Source organism: Hippopotamus amphibius, chromosome 4 (genome assembly GCF_030028045.1).
Source record: "Hippopotamus amphibius kiboko isolate mHipAmp2 chromosome 4, mHipAmp2.hap2, whole genome shotgun sequence".
NCBI lineage: Eukaryota > Metazoa > Chordata > Mammalia > Artiodactyla > Hippopotamidae > Hippopotamus > Hippopotamus amphibius.
The window spans coordinates 122,461,625-122,486,044 of record NC_080189.1 but is presented as its reverse complement, the minus strand read 5'-3'; the positions used below and the strand labels follow the sequence as shown (position 1 = coordinate 122,486,044).

Here is a 24,420-nt window from a genome sequence, read left to right as displayed (position 1 = left end):
ATACCTTATTATAACGATCATGTGGAACAGACTGTAAAACAATTGGTTCCATTGTAGAAACATTGGCAAACTGTACCTCTGGAATATACAGGGCACAAACCACATGAGCCCAACCTAAAAATAAACAAAAATAATGTCATTTCCCCAGTTTTCAATAAAGCTTTTTCAAAGACAAATTAAATTACTAACTTTCTGAACAGATCCCTTAAATGCCTATTTAAGCAAACACACAACAAAAACATTAACAAATTCTCACTACTGACTCATAGTCAAACCACTACTGACAAGACTCTTAGTCATTTCTCCAGTTAGTACAATACAAATAAAGGGAAACAACTTTTTTTTCCCAGCTGTGCCCCACAGCTTGCAGGATGGATCCCATTTCCCCAACCAAGGATTGAACCCGGGCCACAGAAGTGAAAACCCAGAAACCTAACCACTACGCAACCAGGGAACTCCCCAAGGGAAACTCAAATTTGGACAATGGCACTAACACTTTTAATAAGAGTAAACTAAACAATTCAGATCAATACTTCCCATGAGAACCACTATAAAAGTATGAAGTTTTATAGCTGAATACCTAAAATAAAAACTTTAAACCTTAAATGTCAATATTAAATTTTTAACTGTTACATTAATGTAGATACTTTAAATACTAACACTAACATACATTGTTCTATTTTAATATTTCACTTAAATATATTAACAATTGATATTAAATGTTGTTTCTTTTAATTTTCAAAATGTGACTAAAGGTATCAAAGAGCCAATGTTAGAATAAGGAATTACTGGGGCCAAAGCTGGAAAAGGATGGAAGTCAAGGGAGTTAAGTACAACTTTTGACCACTATGCCACCCATGGGACATTTGCCTATTTCAAAGAAAGCAGCTGAGAGAGTAGAAGGCACTTTTGACAAACTCAGAAAGCTGAAGTGCAGGGATTCACGTCCACAGACAACTAAGGGAAAAGAGGAACACTAGTAAATCCCTCACCCTCTCTTTCAGCTGCAACACTGCAGGGCTGCATGCCAGGAGTGACAATAAACTAAAAGTACTGATACATAGGCCCTCCCAGAGCCTGCACCAGGGCTACAATCACCTCAAACTCTGAAATGTGACTCATGTAATCTTAAATTACAAGTGCCCCCAGAAACCAGACAGAAGCTAATATACATCCTCTTTAGAGGAAAACAATGTCATTTTGGCTACAAACAATTTCTAACACTAGTTCATTATCACTTTCGGCATAATGAAAAGTACCAAATACACGAGAGACACGACAACATGAATGAAAACCAGCAGAACATGAAAATCAAAACAGATACATATTGTGGAGTTTCAGATAGGGACATTTAAAAAAGTATGATTATGTTCAAATACAACACAAAATTTAAAATTTCTTCAAAGAACTGAAAACTCTAAATCAGAAATTACAGAAGTAAAAACAAAAATTTAAAAAGGAATACGGGGATATGTGTATAAATACAGATGACTGAACTTGATGTACCTCAAAAAACATAATAAATAAATAAATAAAATGGAAAAAAAATCAATAAATGGGATTAACAAGCTCAGACATAGCCAAAATCAGAATCAGAACAACAACAAAATAGGTCAAAAGGAAATATTCAGAACATCAGCACAAAAGTGTGAAAAATACAAAAAGAGGACAGGAAACAAAAACAACATAACAATCAGGCCTAACACACATGTAATTAGAGCCCCAGAGAAATATGAGAAAAAAAACGGTACAAAAGCAATATTTAAAATGACAATATCCATACATTACTAATAATAAAAAAATCAAATTGTACACTTTAAGTATATGCAGTTTATTGTATGTCATTTGTATCTCAATAAAAGTTCTTAAATAAATAAATAAATAAACCCTTAAAAAAATGATAATATCCAAAAACTTTCTAAAACAGAAGAAAGGTGGCAAGGAATAGGCTGAAGAACCACAATAAATCCCAGGGTAAATAAATATAAACCCACACATAGGCACATTAATAAACCTACAAGAAAACCAAAAAGAGAAATACAAATCTTAAAATAACCAAAAGGCAAGTTATCACCAAAAGAACTGGATAAATAACAAAGCCAACAAATATCTTTAAGCAAATTTCCATTAAAGGGAACACCAGGGACTTCCCAGGTGGCGCAGTGGTTAAGAATCCACCTGCCAATGCAGGGGACACGGGTTCAATCCCTGGTCCAGGAAGATCCCATATGCCGTGGAGCAACTAAGCCCATGTGCAACAACTATCAAGCCTGTGCTCTAGAGCCCGTGAGTCACAACTTCTGAAGCCCGCGCACCTAGAGCCCATGCTCCACAACAAGAGAAGGCACCACACTGAGAAGCCTGTGCACCACAATAAAGAGCAGCCCCCGCTCGCCACAACTAGAGAAAGACCATGTGCAGCAACAAAGACCTAACACAGCCAATAAACCAATAAATAAAAGTTAAAAAAAAAAAGGGAACACCAGACAATTTCCCTTGGGCAGCAGAAAAAAATGACCCAAGAAGTAAGCTCCAAGATGAAGGGAAAAATGAAGCAGGATAAACATGCTGGTACCTTTGACAGACTGGCTGATAAAACAATAATAATACCTTCTTTCACTTAAAATATATATGACTGCTTACATCAAAAGTTAAAATGCTCTCTTGTAAAGTTTTTAATACGTGTAAAACTATAACAAAGATTGGGGAAGGAACAGGTAAGAGAGATTATACAGTTTCAAGGTTTCTACATTTTGTATGACGTGGTACACATAGTAGACTGAACTTATTTGTATGAAACTTGTAATTCCTGGAGCAAGCACTACATACATAAATACTAATACTTGTATATATAGAAAGAGATATGGTCCAAAAGATAATTTAATACAATTAAACCTAAATGCAAGATTAATAAACTGCATTATTAAACTGATTAAAATGCAATGCTAAAAAAATTCATATAGTCACAAATAAGGAAGAAAAGAGGGAACAGAAGAATAAAATAAGAGGAAAAAAATCAAGGTTAAGAAGAAATAGTAGGAGATTGGTCAAGATGGAATAACAAGGGCCAAATTTATCATTCTGCACGAAACAAATGCACACCCACACCCCCAAAAAAAAAAAAAAAAAAGGACAAAGTAATTTAGATAACTGTTCTCAAGACACCTGGATATCAGGTACAGAAAGACAACAATCCCAAAGAAGCAAGAAACAAATGAAGTGAGCCCTCTGTCTGCCCCCTCTTAATGTCTTGAAAGCTCTTCCAGGCCAAGACTCAGGGAGAGAAACTGAGGCCAAGCCCAGGACCCTCAAAGTTTAGGAGATCGGTGAGACCAAGAAAGTTAAAATTGGCAAGCCAAGTACCAGAAATAAAAGCCCTTCAGAGATAGAACACTCAGAGACAGAGACAAAGAGAGAGACACAGCATCACTTGAGTATTATACAGAGAACATGTGAGTAGAGAAATTACCTGAGGCTGGAAAAAGAACCAGCCAAAAAGATTAGAAGGAACAGTATCCAGCTGGCACAAAGGGCCAGAACAGTGCCTGTTCCCTGAGCCAGACTGGAAAAATGCCTAACTCACAGGGCATTCATAGGGTAAAACACTCATAAAGGTCTTGCCTCAGTAATGGGAATAAGGGCCTCTAGACTGAGCACTGCTCTGGACCCATGGAATAAATCATAAGAGCAGGACCTGAAAAGATCAAACAGTTTCCAAGGAATATAACTGCATTTCAGAACAAAACTCAAGGAGACTTACAGGGATGCAAAAATATCCAGACTTATGTTAGCAAAAATGGGAGAGAAGGCAGCTCCAAGGGCACATTCCACCACAGAAATATCAAGAAGTCAAGCAGAAACGATCAGAACCAATTTTGTCAGTACTCTGGAAAAGAGAGTGAAAGGTTTGCAGCAACCAAACAAACGCTAAGTCAGAAAAAAGCAACTTAAAAATGGTAGGAAAGTGGGGAGTTCCCTAGGGGTCCAATGGTTAGGACTCAAGTACTCTCACTGCCATGGGCCCAGGTTCAATGCTTGGTTGGGGAACTAAGATCCCACAAGCCGTGCAGCGTGGCCCAAAAAAAGGCAGGAAAGCTTTGGGAATTTTTACTTTCCCTTGATGCATGCCACCCTGGATTCAGCAAGTCTTGAAGATATAGGACTCTGCATTCCCAGTGAAGAACCCCAGCTCCCAGTTTCAGAAGGAGCAGAGCAGACTTCACTTGAAAGAATTGTGTTTCTGTTTTAAAGTGTCTGTGGGCTACTGAAGAACTTACACAATGTGTTTACTCCTTCAACAAGCTCAGAACTCAGCAGAAAAGTTGTAGGTATTCCTCAAGTCATTGTAAGGCAAACAAAAAAACCCACTGGTACCTGGGGCAAAAGATTATGGCTCAAGCATATAATCTAAGGCCAAGAGCCTAAGAGGAAAAGCTAGGGACAAAGTTTCTCTTGGCAATTGGGGCACTGAAAAGTATCTGTGCATTCTAGGGAATTTAGACAGCATCACATGCCCAGGGCAGGATGCATATTCATAAAAGACCTGATGAGGCGCTAAACTTTCATCTCTGGTCTATGTTCTGGTATAAGCACAAGCAGGGAAGTGAAGGCTAAGTAAGGCAGAGTTGTAAGCAGACTGGCTAGCCGCTGAAGGAATGGTCCCAGCACAGAGCCAATCGACAAAGACTGGAAGAGGTGTTTCTTTTTACTTTTTTTTTTTTTTCCCCTCTTTTTGATTCTCCCTCTCTCTCACTATTTTGGCACGTGGTAGTCAAGCAAATCTTTGTCAAAACACCAGTTGAAGACAAGCTGCAGAAACAGAATTTAGAGATCAAAGTGACAAAGAATGCACACTTTTAAAAAAATTGTATAGAAAACTACTAAAAACTACTGCAGCATACAGCAAGCAACAAAATTAAACTGTGAGTAAAGAATCTACCTTCCAGAGTCACCACATCATAATATTCAGTATGTCCAGTTTTCAAGAAAGAATTACAAAGCATACAAAGAAAAAGAAAGTACAGCCCACTCACAGGAGAACTGAACAGAATCTGCCCCTGCAGAAGCACAGACGTTTAGTGCAGACTTTAAATCAACTGTCTTAGATCTGCTCAAATAGCTAAAGCAGAGATATAGATATAAAACTAAAATAATTAAAACAGTGTGGTACTGGCCCATGAAAAGACACATCACTGAATAGAATGAAAGTCCAGAAATAAGGCCAAATCACACGTGAACTTTGTATCTGAAAAAACGTCATTTGAAATCAACAGGGGAAAATAGACTACTCAAAATAGGTATTTGGAACAACTGGATAGTCATCCAGGTGAAAAATAAATAGCTCCATACCTCACAGCCTATGTTACAATAAATTCTAGATGGGTCAATAATCAAAACTTTAAGTCACCCAGTAGAAAAAACAGTATGAAAGTTTAAAATGATCTTGGTGTAGAAAACAGTCCTTTTAATACGCTACAAAATCAGGAAAAGATTTGTTAATGATAATAATCAACATGATTATATAAAATTAAATTTCTGTATGGCCAAAAGCAAAATCAAAACACAAACCATCATCTAGGAGGAAAAAATTCTGCAATACCCCAGACAAAGGACTAATTTCCCTAAAACATTAAGAGCTCTTACACAACAATCAACAAATGTGCCATGAGGAATGTACCAAGCAGAAAATGGGCTAAGATTATGAATGAATACTTCACATAAAGAAAATACAAATAGCTTTCAAGCATATGAAAAGTTGCTCAACATCTCACAAAATAAGAGAAATACAGATTAAGGCTATGTTTACATAATTTTTACCTACCAGAATGGCAAATATAAAAAGATTCTTAATACTCATAGATGGAAAGGGCTAAAACCTGTATTCTGAATCCCTCTTTCAGGCTCTTGAGGAAAATATCTTGATAGTTCTTGCAACATCAACCCTGAAGATAGATGAGGGTCCTATAGGGTCTGCCAAGTACTAATAATTTATCCAAGAATGCTCCTTAGCCTGCTGTACTTGGCTGTCAGGAATGTATTGGGTTGGCCAAAAGGTTCATTCTGTTTTTTCCTTAAGATGGCTCTAGTAGCACTTAGTTGTCTTTAACTTTATTCAAAACAATTTTGTTAGACTGCATGTGACAACTATCATATCAGCGTGCATTTAAAAAAAGACTTATCGGACTTCCTAGGTGGCGCAGTGGTTAAGAATCCGCCTGCCAATGCAGGGGACACAGGTTCGAGCCCTGCTCTGGGAAGATTCCACATGCCATGGAGCAGCTAAGCCCATGCGCCACAGCTATTGAGCCTGCGCTCTAGAGCCCGTGAGCCACAACTATTGAGCCTGTGTGCCGCAACTATTGGAGCCCACGCACCTAGAACCTGTGCTCTGCAACAAGAGAAGCCACTACAATGAGAAGCCCGTACACCACAATGAAGAGTAGCCCCCGCTCACAGCAACTAGAGAAAGCCCATGTGCAGCAAAGACCCAACGCCGCTAATAAATAAAATAAATTTTTTAAAAAAAGACATCAAAATTGGTGAATTTCTGTGTAGCCATTTTAATATTGAAGATGGAAGGAAAAAAGCAACATTTTTGGCATATTATGTTTTATTATTTCAAGAAAGGTAAAAACACAACCAAAATGCAAAAAGAGATTTGTGCAGTGTATGGAGAAGGTGCTGTGAGTGATAGAATGTGTCACAAGCGGTTTGTGAAGTTCCGTGCTGGAGATTTGTCTCTTTGGGTGATGCTCTATGGTCGGGTAGACCAGCTGAAGTTGATAGCAATCAAATCAAGACACTAAATAAGAACAATCAATATAACATGCAGGAGATAGCCATCATACTCAAAATATCCAAATCAAGCACTGAAAATCATTTGCACCAGCCTGGTTATGTGAATCACTTTGATGGTTGGGTTTCATGTAAGTTAAGCGAACAAAATCTTCTTGACCATTTTTCTGCATGCTATTCTCTACTTAAACGTAATGAAAACACTCTGTTTTTAAAACAAATTGTGACAGGCGATGAAAAGTGGATACTGTACAACAATGTGGAACAGGAGAGATCATGGGGCAAGCGGAAATGAACCACCACCAGCCACACCAAAGGCCGGACTGCATCCAAAGAAGGGGATGTTGTGTATCTGGTGGGATTGGAAGGGAGTCTTCTATCACAAGCTCCTTCCAGAAAACAATTAATTCCAACAAGTACTGCTCTCAATTATGCCAACTAAAAGTGGCACTCAAGAGAAAGTGTTCAGAATTAGTCAAAAGAAAACCAGGGCTTCCCTGGTGGCACAGTGGTTGAGAATCCACCTTCCAATGCAGGGGACACTGGTTCGAGCCCTGGTCCAAGAAGATCCCACATGCCGCTAAGCAACTAAGCCTGTGTGCCACAACTACTGACGCTGCGCTCTAGAGCCCACAAGCCACAACTACTGAGTTCCCATGTCGCAACTATTGAAGCTCAAGGGCCTAGAGTCTGTGCTCCACAAGAAAAGCCACCACAATCAGAAGCCCGTGCACTAGAATAAAGAGTAGCCCCCGCTCTACACAACTACAGAAAGACTGTGCGCAGCAAGACACAATGCAGCCAATAAATAAAAATAAATAAATTTTAAAAATATTTTTGAAAGGAAGGAAGAGAGGGAGGAAGGAAGGAAAAGAAAACCATAATCTTCCATCAGGATAATGCAAGACTGCATGTTTCTTTGATGACCAGGCAAAAACTGTTACAGCATGGCTGGGAAGTTCTGATTCATCTGCCATATTCACCAGACACTGCACCTTCAGATTTCCGTTTATTGTATTTAGGTCTTTACAAAATTCTCTTAATGGAAAAAATTTCAATTCCCTGGAAGACTGTAAAAGGTACCTGGAACAGCTCTTTGCTCAAAATGATAAAAAGTTTTGGGAAGATGGAATTATGAAGTTGCCTGAAAAATGGCAGACGGTAGTGGAACAAAAGGTGAATACATTGTAAAGTTCTTGGTGAAAATGAAAAATGTGTCTTTTGTTTCTACTTAAAAACCGAAGTTACTTTTTGGCCAACCCAATGTATTGTATGACTTATAATTTATAGTCTACACTACATAATAGAATACCCACTTACAAATACAGAGGCTATATGGCTAGTAGGCATATTTAAACTGAGGGTCCCCAAACCTCCAGGCTTCCCTGTGCTAATGTGACCTGTACTTGCATTGGCTTGTTGTCAACCTTACAACCAAAATGCTGGAAACATCAAAACCTGCATCAGAGCTTGGAGGCCTCTGTAATGCAACTGTGTATGCTTTTCCTTTATAGATATATTTGGTGTTGGATAAGCCAACTGTGACTTGTGAGTCTTACTAACAATCCAAAAATGAAACTGACTCAGGTGGTCATGCAACTGTGCTGAGGCTCAAACATAATTCATAGTATATTCACTGTGAATATACTGTGAATTAGCACAGGGGTCCCCAACCCCCAAGCCGCTAGTGGTCTGCAGCCTGTTACAAACTGGGCCGCACAGCAGGAGGGGAATGGCAGGCTAGGGAGCGAAGCTTCATCTGCCACTCCCCATCACTGGTATTACTGCCTGAATCTTCGCTCGCGTTACCACCTGAACCATCCCAATTGCACACACTACCGCAGAAAAATTGTCTACCACAAAACCGGTCCCTGGTGCGAAAAAGGCTGGGGACAGTTCAATTAGTACATCTCAAGAAATAGAGGGGAATAAGGCAAAATCCACTGAAATTTCAGATGCACATACCCTATGACCCAGCAATCCCACTTCTAGGAATTTTTGCCTATAGGTAATCTATGATTACACTGTACATGGTTGTTCACTGCAATACTGTTTTTAAAAAAAAAAAAAAAAAACTAATAATAACTAAATGTTCATTAAGAGAATGGTTAAGTAAATTACAGCTCGTTTCTACAATTAAACATCACGCAGATGTATATTAGAGAGTTTTTTATTACTTACGTGCAATGATCTCCAAGGTACATTATTAAATGAAGAAGCAATTCATAAAACACTATATCCTACAATTGTGTAAAAAGTATTTATCTATGCAGAAAATAGCTCTAGATAGATACCAAGAATGTGGTAAGCCTTGGGACTTCCCTGGTCGTCTAGTGGTTAAGAATCTGCCTTCCAATGCAGGGGACATGGGTTCAATCCCTGGTCGGGGAACTAAGATCCCACATGCCACCGTGCAACTAAGCCTGTGCATTGCAACTACTGAGCCTCTGTGCTCTGGAGCCCATGTGCCACAACTAGAGAGAAACCTGCACGCTGCAACAAAAGATCCTGTATGCTGCAACGAAGACCCAACACAGCTAAATAAATATTTAAAAAAAAAAAAAAAAAAAAGGTCAAGAATGTGGTAGCCTCCCCAGAAAGGAAACTACATGGTAAGGAAGCAGAAATGGTAAGAGCTAAAAGCTGGTAATTATACCCAATTTCCTACTGACATATACATTATTCAGCAACCTCACCATCATCTTAAACTCAACACATGAAAAGTTTATCTCAACACTTCTGAAGTGATCTTTACTCCCAAAACAACCCTCTGTCCAACACTCTCTTAACTCAGTTAAAACCATCAACCTTCAGCTGTCCACACAGTAATCTAGGCAACTCCCTTCCCTCATCTCAGACCACATCCATTAAGTGATATAATATTACTGCAGAGAGCCATGATTTAAGCTTGCTCAGTATCCACTCCTTCTTCTCTAGAATACCACACTTGTGGAGATTCTATTCGTTTCTGGTTCTAGTCACTCCAAAATGCGAGCACTCAATTTTTCCTTTAAATCTGTGAGTTACAACTTTTTACATATTCTTTTTGCTTCAGTTATCCAGAATCTAGTTCTGTTACTGGCAACCAAATAATATACTTGTCTCTTGAAAACTGGTAAATGAAGGTTAAAAATGAAACATTTGGACTGATGGCATCTCCAAAAGCCTGTGCTGTCATAGAAACACCAGAAAATGGAGCACAAGATGTCAAAATCAACTTTGTCAGAACTCGGGAAGATAGTCAAAAGTTTATGCACCCAAGTAAACAATAAAGAAAGAGACATAAATCTTGGGACTTCCCTGGTAGTCCAATGCTTAAGACTCTGCACTTCCACTGCAAGGGGTGTGGGTTAAATCCCTGGTCGGGGAACTAGATCCTACATGCTGTGCTGCAAGTGCTGTACAGCCAAAAACAGAAGGGAGGGAGGGAAGAAGGGAGGGACGGAGGGGCAACTTAAAAACAGAGTTTTGTGTCATTTTTATTTGCCCTGGCTCTACCTCTCATTGGCTTAACAATGGCCTTGAAGACAGCATCCCATGTTCCTAGTACCAAACTCTGGTCCCTGGTTCCAGAAGGGGTCAAGCAGAGCTCGTACTCAAACAACTGTGGTTTTAAGTTTTGACTCTACTGAGGGAGGGGGAGAGAAAGAACCCAAAGGACTGACTCAAGGCATTTGCCTTTGTATCCCCTAACCTGTGTTTCTTGGGGTGTTATAAGTTTAAGAGATTAATTGCAATCTCCAGGATAGCTACTAAATATATATATATATATATATATATATATATATGGAAAGTGAAATAAGAATCAAAATCTGTTACAAGGAACAAAGAAGACCATTATATATTGAAAAACGGGTCAGGGCTTCCTAGGTGGCGCAGTGGTTAAGAATCCACCTGCCAATGCAGAGGTCATGGGTTCAATCCCAGCTCCAGGAAGATCCCACATGCCGCGGAGCAACTAAGCCCGTGTGCCAAAAAAAAAAAAAAAAGAAAAATGGGTCAAAACACCAAGATAAAACAATTATAAACATATGCACCAACCATCAAAGCTCCAAAATACATGAAACAAAACTGAAGGGAGAAAAAGACCATTCTTTAGTAATAGTTAGAAACTTCAGTACCCAGGTTTCAATAATGGATAGAATTTATTAGAAAATCAGTTAAAAAAAAAAATCAAAGAACTGAGAAACACTACAATTCATCTAGGCCCTATATACACACACAGAACACTGCACTAAAAACAGCAAAATACACATTCTTCTCAAATACCCAAGAACATTCTCCAAGACAGATCACAGGTCAGGTCACAAAACAAGTGTCAATAAATTTTAAAAGATCTGAAATCAAATCTTATCAATCCACAGTGGAATAAAAATAGAAATCAACAACAGAAGGAAAACTGGAAAATTCACAGATACATGGAAATTAAACAACTCTCTTAAATAACCAGTAAGTCAAAGAAGAAATAACAATGGAAACTGGAAAAGACTTTTCAGACAAATGAAAAACATACACAATATACAAAATCTCATATAATACACAGTGGCACTCAGAGTTACACGCATACCTGTTAATACCTATGTTGTAAAGGAGATGTTTGAGGGGAATGAAACGGGGTAGGGTGGACAGGTAAGGGAGTGATAGTTTAAAAATACAGGGTTTCTTTTGTTTTTCTTAACTGAAGTATAGTTGACTTACAATGTTGTCTTAGTTTCTTGTGTGCAGCAAAGTGATTGTTTTATATACATACATATTGTTTTTCAGATTCTTTTTCATTATAGTTTATTACAAGATATTGAATACAGTTCCCTGTGCTATACAAAAAAAAAAAAAGGTTTCTTTTCGAAGTGATGAAAATGTTCTAAAATTGACTGTGGTGTTACACATATCTGTAAATACTTAAAAAAAAAAGGAAAGAGAAACTCTCAACAGACCTATAACAAGAGATAGAATCAATCAACAAGCAAAAACTTCCCAACAAAGAAAAGCCCTGGACCAGATGCCTTCATAAGTGAATTCTACCAAACATTTAAAGAACTATTAACACAAATCCTTCTCAAACTCCTCCCAAAAAAACTTAAAGAGGGAACACTTCCTAGCTCCTTCTATGAGGCCAGTATTATATCAAATGCCCCCAAGTCAGACAAACATAAGAAAACAAAGTTAACAGGGACTTCCCTGATGGCGCAGTGGTTAAGAATCCACCTGCCAATGCAGAGGATGGACATGGGTTCAATCCCTGGTCTGGGAAGATCCCCATGCTGCAGAGCAACTAAGCCCATGCACCGCAACTGAGCCTGTGTGCTGCAACTACTGAAGCCCTCATGCCTAGAGCCTGTGCTCCACAACAAGAGAAGCCATCTCAGTGAGAAGCCCATGCTCAACAAAGAGTAGCCCCCGCTCACCACAACTAGAGAAAGCCAAAAAACTAAATAAATAATAAAAAATGTTCAACATCATTCATGATTAGAGAAGTGCAAATCAAACCCACAATGAGGTACCACTTCATATCCACTAGGATGGCTATAACCTAAAAATTCAGAAAATAGTTCAGTGTTGGTGATAATGAAAAGGAACTGGATACCTCATACACCACCTGTGGGAATGTAAAAATGGTGCAGCCACTGTGAAAAACAGTTTGGTGGTTCCTTGAAAAGTTAAATACAGAACCACCATATGAGCCATCAATGCCACTGGTAGTGTATACCCCCAAGATACTAATGTTCTAACATCTATACCAATGTTCACAGCAGCACTATTCACAACAGCCAAGAGATGGAAATAACTCAAATGTCTTTCAACGAATGAAAGGACAGATAAAATGTGGCCTGTATGTATACAGTGGGATATCAGTCAGCTGTAAAGAGGAATGAAGTACTAAAACAGACTGCAACATTGCTGAATCTGAAAAATATGCTAAGTGAAAAAAGCCAGACTCAAAAGGTCACATGCTATAACTATATGATTACAGTTATGTAAAATATCCAGAATAGGTAAATCCACAGACACAAAAAACAAATTGGTGGTTGCCAGGGGCTGGGGGAAGGTGGGAAGATGTAGTTTCTGCTTAAGAAAGGGTGTTTTCTTCTAGAGTGGTAAAAATGCTGCAGAAACTAACAAAGGTAGTAGTTGCATAACACTGTAAAAGCAGTAAATGACACTAAACTGTATCCCTTAAGATGGTTATTTTATGCTATGTGAATTTTACCTCAAATTTAAGGAAAAAGAATACAGTATTTATCTTGTCCTTCCTTCACAAACTGGACTTCAGGGTAACAAAATAGTTGATAAGGAAAAGTTCTGTTTATGGAAGTAATCCTTCTAACATAAAGTAATGATAAAGAATATTACAATTTATTCAAACCTCTATTTAATAAATGGATAGACACTGATCAACAGCTGCTGACATAACACACACACATACACAAACACAAAACAGGACTTCCTAGGTGGCACAGTGCTTAAGAGTCCACCTGCCAATGCAGGGGACATGGGTTCGATCCCTGCTCCAGGAAGATCCCACATGCCATGGAGCAACAAAGTCCATGTACCACAACTACTGAGCCCATGTGCCGCAACTACTGAAGCCCATGCACCTAGAGTCTGTGCTCTGCAACAAGAGAAGCCACCACAGTGAGGACCCCATGCACCACAATGAAGAGTAGCCCCCGCTCAATGCAACTAAGGAAAGCCCATGTGCAGCAACAAAGATCCAACGCAACCAATAAATAAATAAACAAATAAATAAATTTACTGTTAAAAAAAACAAGTATCATACTTCCTCCTGAAGGAAGTACACAACACTGTCTATGAAGTGCTCTTGACTGCCCCCACAATAAACTGATTATGATCAAGTTTCTGTATACATCTAACTATTAATGTACAGAAAATACATGAAACAAAGCAACATGTTAAAACACACACACACACACACACACACACAATCTAAGATTAATCAACAAAGTCTGCTGTGGACAAACTATAGGGCAAATGACCCAGATTTTTTCCATAAGTAAACTGAGAGGGGGAAAAGGACAAAGACGACTACAGAGAGATCCAAGAGACATACCAGGCTATTGTAATGTATGAAGCTTATTTGGATCCAGCTGATGGACCTTATGAGATCCTGATTCAACAACTATAAAAGAAAACAGGAGATACTTCCCTGGTGGCACAGTGGCTAAGAATCCAACTGCCAATGCAGGAGACACAGGTTCCATCCCTGGCCTGGGAATATCCCATATGCAGAGGAGCAACTAAGCCCGTGCGCCACAACTACTGAGCCCACATGCTGCAACTACTGAAGTCCATGCACCTAGAACATGTGCTCTGCGACGAGAAGCCACCACAATGAGAAGCCTGTGCACCACAACGAAGAGTAGCCCCTGCTCATCTCAACTAGAGAAAAGCCTGCACACAGCAACGAAGACTCAATGCAGCCAATAAATAAATAAATAAAATGAAACTTTTTTTAAAAAAAGAAAAAGAAAAAACAGGAGACAATCAGGAAATTTTGAACAATGACTAGATTATTTGATGGGTTTAAGAAATCCTTGTCAGTTTTTTCAGGTGTGATAATACAAGGGTGAGTCAAAAATTATCCACAGCTCTGGTTGTATTAAAACTTCTGTAAATTCTACAGCCAGAGTGCAGATAATTTTTGACTCTCCCTCATATATCATGCATTTTTTAAAATATCCACTTAAGTTAGAAATGTTCACAGAATTCAAAATAATCAGAAGAATGGGGTAGGGAAGGGTACAGAAGAAACAGCTGGCCATGACTTGGTCACTGTTAAAAGCTAGGTACCCAGGTGGAAATTCTCTCTACTTGTATGTATGCTTGAAATTTTTGCATAATAAAAGTATTTTTTTAATATACCTGCAAAAATTTACCACTTTAGTATCTCTGATGTCCATTCCCTCATTCTTCTCTCTCCTGCTACTTCTGTCTCAAACAGTTCCTTAGTATCTCTCATTCAGACTTACTCCAATAAAGCAGAGTTTTATCTTTGTGGAGTGTAGATTCTAACTCAGAGTATAAAGCCCAAAAAAAGTATGTATAATTAAAGCTATCCTTGAAAAAGCCCTTAAAACCCCAACAGAGAAAGTACATGACACTGTACATCGTTTTGAATACATAACCCTGCTGTATTCAAGTTCTTCTAACTGTGCTGTCAGATAGTGTCTATCAATGACCCTCATTTTAAAATTTCCTCTTCAAGAATATAAGTAAGCCAATACCACCTCTTGCTTGGCCCCCTCAATAGTACACTTCATGTCTTTGTCAGTGATGGTTGGGAAAGCTTTACAATCATTCACAGGGGATTTCCACATAGGCTTCCCTCAGTGAGTAAAATGGCAGACTGAATTACCTCTATAATTTTTTTTTCTATCCCCCCCCCCCACCTCCTAGGCCATATAGCTGATTTTAAGTATATTAAATGCACTTATGATCCAGCTCCACCTTTCTTTCTTATAGTTGGTCTGGTCTCATACCCTTCCAACCCAGTCACCACAATGCTGTCAGAGTGGTCTTTCTAAAACAGAAAACTCATGTTATTCCTCAGCTTCAATGGCTCCCCATAATCAACAGGATCAAGTCCTTAGTATAAAAGGGGGCGGGGGAGAGAAGAGGGAGAAGAAAGAGGGAGGGGGAAGGTGGGAAAGAGGGGAGGGAAAGCAAGGAGAGAGGAGGAAGGAAGGAAGGAAAAAGATGAGCAGGGAAAAGGAAAAAGAAAGAAAATCTTGCCTATACCCTTAGCTCCACCTCTCAGAAAGCCTACCATTTAAACTTTACTATGCAAATCCATGATATACCTGTGTCTTTATCATTTACTTTCCCCTTTGCCTATAATAACCCACTTTTCACACACCAATCTATGTTAAAACACTTACGTTCAACAACTGAATGTAACTGACACTGAACAACTATGGAGTGAAGACACTGAAAAAAATTAACAGTTAAACTGAGAAACTCCTAATCCTGATCACCAGAAAAAGAAACCTAAAACTTGGAACATATTTTCTGGCATGAAAAATGGGTATTAGATATTAAAGAACAGTATCATTGATAGTATACATCAGGTACACATTGTGAGCTTCTGCTAACGGGTGTGGATATACAATTAGCATTTCTATAGGAAAATGCATTCCAGGCTCCAAAATAATTCTGAAACACATTTCAGTCAGAATTTTTTAAATGCACACCAAATTTAGACTATAACAAAGATGGCACTGCAAATCAATAAGGAAACAAATGAACTGTTCAATAAGTGGTGATGGGACAAATGGTAGCATTTTAACATCTAGGAAAAAATTAAGTTGGAATCATATTTCACATTGTATTACCTGGATACACTCCAAATATATCAAAGGTGGAAGGGAGGGAGGGAGGAAGGAACCATAAAAATACTACGTTCCCTGGTGGTCCAGCGGTTAAGATTTTGAGCCTCCACTGCAGGGGTCATGGGTTCAATCCCTGGTCAGGCAACTATCCCACATGCCACGCATTGCAGCCAAAAGGAAAAAAAAAAAAGCTAGAGGAAAACATTAAAGAATTCCTTTATAACTTTGAAGTAGGGACAGCCTTAACTAATGGTTCAAAATACAGAAATCATGGAAGACAAGATAAATAAATTCAACTAAATAAAAAAGAAAAATTTCTGCATGACAAAAAACCCAACGAACAAAGATTAACAACAGGGCCAAAACTAGTCCAACTCATCACAAAAGCCTAATATATGAAATGCTCCTATGAAAGCTCCAACAAATCAAAAAGGAAAAGATCAACAACTAAACAGAAAAAGACATCACAGAAGGGACAATACAAACTGAACTGCTCTTAAAAACATGAAAAGAGGGACTTCCCTGGTGGCACAGTGGTTAAAAATCCGCCTGCCAATGCAGGGAACATGGGTTCAATCTCTGGTCCAGGAAGATCCCACATGCCAGAGAGCAACTAAGCCCATGCACCACAGCTACTGAGCCTGCGCTCTAGAGTCCAAGAGCCACAACTACTGAGCCCGCATGCCACAACTACTGAAGCCCACAGGCCTAGAGCCCATGTGCCACAAGAGAAGCCACTGCAATGAGAAGCCCATGCACCACAATGAGGAGTAGCCCCTGCTCATCCCAACTAGAGAAAAGCCCACACACAGCAACAAAGACCCAATGCAGCCAATCAATCAATCAATAAATAAAAATTTTCAAAAACAAAACAAAAAAACATGAAAAGATGCTCGGCTTCACTCATAATAAGAGAAATGCAAAATACATGCTCTGAGACAGGGGTCCCCACCCCACCCCCGTACTGGTTCATGGCCTGTTAGGAACCAGGTCGCACAGCAGGAGGTGAGAGGTGGGTAAGCGAGCAAAGCTTCATCTATATTTACAGCCACTCCCCATTGCTCGCATCACCACCTGAGCTCTGCCTCCTGTCAGATCAGCGGCGGCATTAGATTCTCATAGTAGTGTGAACAGTACTGTGAACTACGCATCAGAGGGATCTAGGTTGTGCACTCCTTAGGAGAATCTAATGCTTGATGACCTGAGATGGAGCTGAGACGTTCCCATCACCCCCAGATGGGACCATCTAGTTGCAGGAAAACAAGCTCAGGGCTCCCACTGCATTATGGTGAGTTGTGTAACTATTTCATTATATATTACAATGTAATAACAACAGAAATAAAATGCACAATAAATGTAATGTGCTTGAATCATCCCGAAACCATCCCCTCCACCACCCCCGCCCCGGCCGGTCCATGGAAAAACTGTCTTCCACAAAACTGGTCCCTGGTGCCAAAAAGATTGGGGACCGCTGCTCTGAGATACCAACTTTCATCTACTGAATTACCAAAGATATGAAGAACAGGTTTTTCTTTCACTGCTGCTGGGAACACAAATTGGTACAAGCACTAAAGAGAATAATTTGGGAACATCTACCAAAATTATCTCTTTGACCCAACAGTTTCACTTCTGGGAATTAATAAAATCCCACAGATGTCCTTGCATACAAGCAAAATGACATGTATACAAGCATTAGCCATAAAAGCAAAAGATCAGAAAGTCCATCAACAGGTGACTGATTATATAACACATGGTAATAAAGAAAGCACTATACTGATAATAGATAAACTGTTCAGGGAAAAAACTTAAAAGACGCAGACTTCCCTGGTGGCAACAGTGGTTAAGCATCCACCTGCCAACGCAGGGGACACGGGTTTGAGCCCTGGTCCAGGAAGATCGCACATGCCACAGAGCTACTAAGCCTGTGTGCCACAACTATAGAGCGCTCTAGAGCCCACAAGCCACAACTATTGAGCCCACGTGCCACAACTACTGAAGCCTGTGCACCTAGAGCCTGTGCTCCACAATAAGAGAAGCCACAGTAAAGAGAAGCTTGCACACCACAACAAAGAGTAGCCCCCGCTCTCTGCAACTAAAGAAAGCCCTCACACAGCAATGAAGACCCAATACAGCCAATAAATAAATTAATTCAAAAAACTTAAGATGCTACAGAGTATATATAATGTTCATCTATTTGTATAAAAGATGCTGAAAATATCTGTCTCCTACTTATTTGTGTATACAAAAAAGTAGTTATAGTAACTATGTTGGTGGCAGAAGATTTGCTGAGAAACTGTGCAGATAGTGAACAGGAGTAAGAGGGAGGGTTTTTAATATTCAAAATTTTGGATCATGTGGCTTACAGTCTAAACATTAGATTTAAATATTTATATATATGTATAAAATGCAAGCCAAAAATATTGTATTTTTCCCTTTCATTTACTCATGCCATGACACTATTCAATGCCAGAAGTACTTTAAAGTTGGCTACCCAAAATGGAAGAATATACTAATAGTACTAGCTTTACCTCTACTTTTTTGAGTTTCTTCAACAGTTACTTAATTTTCATAGCATGACACAGTTTAATAAATTGATGTCTATACATTTAAGAATGGCACTGAGCAATAAAGAAACATGTATTTCTCTAAGAAAGTTAACTAAAAATGGAAATGAAAATTAGAAATACAGAAGGGGCCTAAGGAAAAGCACACCAAAATTTAAGAGAAGTCAGAATTTCTTTATATTCAAGCAACAAAGAACCACAGGGTGTTAAAATCAACATTCATTAGAAACATCATTTGTCTAGCAATACACAAAAGAGGGGGAAAAGAATCTAAAAAACAGATTTTTACCTCTAACCAAGAAAAAAAAGTGGCTTATTTTCCCAACACTAATTTCTAATATAAAAAACTATTCATTACACCAAGTGGGGAAAGCAGGGGAGTTGGGGGGAAATGAACTGGGAGACGGGGATACCAAATGGTACACTCTAAATATTTGCAGTTTATCGTAACTGTATCTCAATAAAAGTTCTTTAAAAAAAAGGAAAAAAAAAAGAAACTATCCATTAAAAAAAAAAAATCAAGATTTTAATTAGAAGTATGTGGATCCTTCTGCATTAAAACAAAACTTAAATTTGTCCAAAAAGTAGTAAAGTTGTGCTTCAATTTTAAAAATTCATAAATTACATCCAGTACTGTTAAAAATATTTGAGTAGCAAACACTATTTGATATAATATGAATTACCAGATATTTGAAAATACAGCTGCACTCCAGTTTTCAAGCAAATTTTTTTCAAAATTCTCTGCACTTACCGCCATTATCTGTTCTTTTTAAAGCTCCATCCTTATGAGGACACAGTTCACATCTCTATTAAAAGGGGGGGAAACAAAAAGATTTTTCAGATTACCAAAGTATAACATCTTCCCTGTAACTTCAAAACTATTAAAAATATCATAGCAACAACTGTACTAGGTGCCACCAGGACTATTTCAGAAAGATCCTCACAAAATAATTCGCCTTGACATGATCTTCCTCAGAGTACCAGACAATGACTTTTAAAAAGTAAATTTTACTTAACATTTACATTCCTGCCACAATTTTTTCTAATGTTACATTAATAAAAATAAAAAGATTCTCTCAACATAGAATTGGGGCATAGTTTTCAACATCTGCCTCTACTCTCTTACTTTCTGGGTAGAATCACCTAGGAATACTACATAGTCAGTTGGATCTCGTTTCTCCTGAAATAAAGAACCAAAGTCAAATTCAGAGTTTTGATTTATGTAGGAAGGCATGCTCTCACATGAGCTGACCTGCCTCTGGAAGGAAAGAACTGCTCTAATTATTCTAGTTACTTTTTTCATTCACACCACAATGATACTCAGAAGTTGTTATGAATTCCTCTCTAACACTCCCACAATTTAAAACCAGAAATAAACACTGAGCCAGTATTACCATTTCTTTTCACTATTGACAAGAGGATTGAAATAACTATTAAAATAATAAAGAGCTTCTATGGCACCGTCTTACTATGCAGACTATATTCCAGGAAGTCATATATGACTACTAGTTATTATTTGTACCCTACCTTACACTCCAAAGAGGTTTGAAGCATATAACACAGTAATATAAATAAGTTACAGGGACTTCCCTGATGGCACAGTGCTTAAGATTCGCCTGCCAATGCAGGGGACAACGGGTTCAATCCCTGGTCAGGGAGGAGCCCCCATGCCTCAGAGCAGCTAAGCCCGTGTACCACAACTACTGTGCCTGTGTTCTAGAGCCCACGAGTCACAACTACTGAGTCCACGTGTCTAGAGCCCGTGCTCTGCAACAAGAGAAGTCACTGCAGTTAGAAGCCTGCAAACCACAACCAAGAGTAGCCCCCGCTCGTGACAACCAGAGAAAGCCCATGTGCAGCAAGGAAGACTCAATGCAGCCAAAAATAAATAAATAAATAATAAATCTTTAAAAAAATAAAATAAATGAGCTACAAAGGTAAGTAAGTGTAGGATATTAAGATAAAAGAGTGAATAAGCACACAATAAGCTGGTAGGGAGGTTAAAAGACAAAAGTAGTAAAAATCATCTACATCTACAATAAGCAGTTAACAATTAGATGTAAAATATGATATCAAAAACTAATCATGAGGAGAAAAGAATACAAATGCAGGATTTTTGAAACACATTTGAAACTAAGAGATCAGCAACTTAAAACAATCCCATATATACACAGACTGCTATACCAAAACCTCACAGTAAACTGCAAACCAAAAATCTATGATAGATGTACACGTGAAAAAGGAATCCAAACATAACCCAAAAGATAGTCATCAAATCATAATAGAACAAAAAAAGAAGAATGGGAAAAAAAGACCTACAAAAACAAATCCAAAACAATTAACAAAACAGTAATAAGAATATACATATCGATAATTACCTGAAATGTAAATGGACTAAATGCTCCAACCAAATGACACAGGCTGGCTGAACGGACACAGAAGCAAGACCCACATAAATGCTGCCTACAAGAGACACACTTCAGATCTAGAGACAAAGACAGACTGAAAGTGAGGGGGTGGAAAAGGTATTCCATGCAAATGGAAAATCAAAAGAAAGCTGGAGTAGGAATACCTATATCCAACAAAACAGACTTTAAAATAAAGACTGTTACAAGAGACAAAAAAGAACACTTCATAATGATCATGGGATCAATTCAAGAAGAAGATATAACAACTGTAAATGTACATGCACCCAAAATAGGAGCACCTAAATATGTAAGGCAAATACTAACGGACATAAAAGGAGAAATTGACAGGAATACAATAATGGTAGGGGACTTTAACTCTGCACTTACATCAATGGATAGATCATTCAGATAGGAAAATAATAAGAAAACACTGGCCTAAAATGACACGTTAGAGCAGATGGACTTAACTGATACACATATATATACATGTATGAGCACTCCATCTGAAAGCAGAATACACATTCTTTTCAAGTTCATATGGAACATTCTCCAGGATAGATCACAGTCATACTAGGCCACAAAACAAGCCTCAGTAAATTTAAGAAAACTGAAATCGTATCAAGCATCTTTTCTGACCACAACACTATGAGATTAGAAATCAACTACAAGAAACAAACTATGAAAAACACAAACATGTGGAGGCTAAACAATGTGCTACTAAACAACCAATGGATCGCTAAAAAAATCAAAAAGGAAATCAAAAAATACCTAGAGACAAAACAAAAACATGACAATCCAGGGAGTTCCCTGGTGGCCTAGGGGTTAAGATTCTGGGCTTTCACTGCCATGGCCCAGGTTCAATCCCTGGGCAGGGAACTAAGATTCTGCAAGTCACACAATGTGGCCAAAAAAGAAAACAACAAAAAATCCCAAGATGATCCAAAATGTATGGGATACAGCAAAAGCAGTTGCAAAAAAGGGAAGCTTATAGCAACACAAGCTTACCTCATGAAACAAGAAAGATCTCAAATAAACAACCTAACTTTACATCTAAAGCAACTAGAGAAAGAACAAACAAAACCCAACGTAGGTAGGTAGGTAGGTAGGTAGGTAGGTAGGTAGGTAGGTAGGTGGAAGGAAGGAAGGAAGGAAGGAAGGAAGGAAGGAAGGTAGGTCAGAGCAGAAATAAATGAAATGGAAATGAAGAAAACAATAGAAAAGATCAATGAAACTAAAAGCTGGTTCTCTGAAAAGATAAACAAAAGTGATGAACCTTTAATCAAACTTATTAAGAAAAAAGGGAGGGGGTTTCCCTGGTAGCACAGTCGTTAAGAATCTGCCTGCCAATGGAGGGGACATGAGTTCGAGCCCTGGTCCAGGAAGATCCCACATGCTGCAGAGCAACCAAGCCTGTGCACCACAACTACTGAACCTGCACTCTAGAGCCCAGGAACTACAACTTATGAGCCCACATGCTGCAACTACTGAAGCCTGCATGCCTAGAGCCCATGCTCCACCACAAGAGAAGCCACCACGAGAAGGCTGTGCACCACAACGAAGAGTAGCCCCTGCTCACTGCAACTAGAGAAAGCCTGCACACAGTAATGGAGACCCAACACAGCCGATAAATAAAAATAAAACAAAAAAAATTAAAATAAAATTTAAAAATAATAAAATTTTTAAAAAAAAAGAAGAAGAAAATAAAAAGGAGGACTTCCATGGTGGTCCAGTGGTTAAGACTTTCACTACAAGGGATGCAGGTTCGATCCCTGGTCAGGGAAGTTCCACAAGCCATGGGGTGTGGCCAAAAAAAATTAATTAATTAAAAAAGAAAAATGAGAGAGGGCTCAAATCAATAAATCAGAAGTGAAAAAGAAGTTACAACCGACACCACAGAAATACAAAGGATCATAAAAGATTACTATGAGCAACTATACACAAATAAAATGGAAAACCTAGAAATGGACAAATTCTTAAAAAGGTACACTCTCCCAAGACTGAAGCAGGAAGAATTAGAAAATATGAACAGACCAATTACCAGTACTGAAATTGAATCAGTAATTTAAAAACTCCCAACAGGGAATTGCATGGTGGTCCAGTGGTTGAGACTCCGCACTTTCACTGCAGAGGGCCCGGGTTTGATCTCTGGTCAGGGAACTAACATCCCACAAGCTATGCAGTGTGGCCAAGAGGAAAAAAAAAGTAAAATACATAAAAAATAAAAATTCCCAACAAACAAAAGTCCAGGACCAGATGGCTTCATAGGTGAAGTCTACCAAACATTCAAATATTTAGAGAAGAGTTAACCCTATCCTTCTCAAACTATTCCAAAAAACTGAAGAGGAAGGAACACTTCCAAAGTCATTCTATGAGGCCACCATCACCCTGATACCAAAATCAGACAAAGATATCACAAAAAAAGAAAACTGTAGGCCAATATCACTGATGAATATAGACACAAAAATCCTCAACAAAACAGTAGCAAACCAAATCCAACAATACATTAAAAGGATCATACACCATGATCAAGTGGGATTTATCCAAGGGATGCAAGGATTTTTCAATATCCACAAATCAATGTGATACACCACATTAACAAACTGAAGAATAAAAACCATATGATCATCTCAATATATGGAGGAAAAGCTTTTGACAAAGTTCAACATCCATTTATGCTCCCCAGAAAGTGAATAGGGAGGGAACCTACCTCAACATAATAAAGGCTGTATATGAAAAACCCACAGGTAACATCATACTCAGTGGTGAAAAGCTAAAAGCATTTCCTCTAAGATCAGAAATAAAACAAGGATGCCCACTCTTGCTATTCAACATTGTTTTCTAAGTTCTAACCACAGCAATCAGAAAAAAAAAAAAGGATGCAAATTGGAAGTGAAATAAAAATGTCACTGTTAGCAGATGACATAATACTCTACATAGAAAATCCTAAAGACACTACCAGAAAACTACTACAGCTCATCAATGAATTCAGTAAAGTTGCAGAATACAAAACTAATATACAGAAGTCTGTTGCATTTCTATACACTACCAGTAAACAATCAAAAAAGAGAAATTAAGGAAACAATCCCATTTATCACTGCATCAAAAAGAATAAAATACCTAGGAGGTAAAAGACCTGTACAGGGAAAACTATAAAACACTGATGAAAGAAACTGAAGATGACAAAATCAGATGGAAAGAGATATGGTAATACTGGATTGGAATAATTAGTACTGTTAAAACAACCATACTACCCAAGGTAATCTATGGACTCAATGCAATCACTATCAAAATACCAATAGCGTTTTT

General features: G+C 38.4%; 1 protein-coding gene across 10 annotated transcripts in view; it reads right to left on the bottom strand.

The window, feature by feature from the left end:
- The window catches only part of MLLT10 (MLLT10 histone lysine methyltransferase DOT1L cofactor), a 213,373-nt gene that overhangs the window by 140,026 nt on the left and 48,927 nt on the right, over positions 1 to 24,420 (bottom strand). For all 10 annotated transcript variants that reach the window (XR_009053102.1, XM_057730775.1, XM_057730780.1 and 7 more), the window contains 2 exons: positions 19,458 to 19,512; positions 5 to 114 (listed from right to left, as the gene is read on the bottom strand). Coding sequence is in view for 9 of the 10 variants with exons in the window: in XM_057730775.1 (XP_057586758.1) it covers positions 5 to 114; positions 19,458 to 19,512 (165 nt within the window). In the remaining variant the exon portion in view is untranslated. The remainder of the gene's footprint in view (positions 1 to 4; positions 115 to 19,457; positions 19,513 to 24,420) is intronic.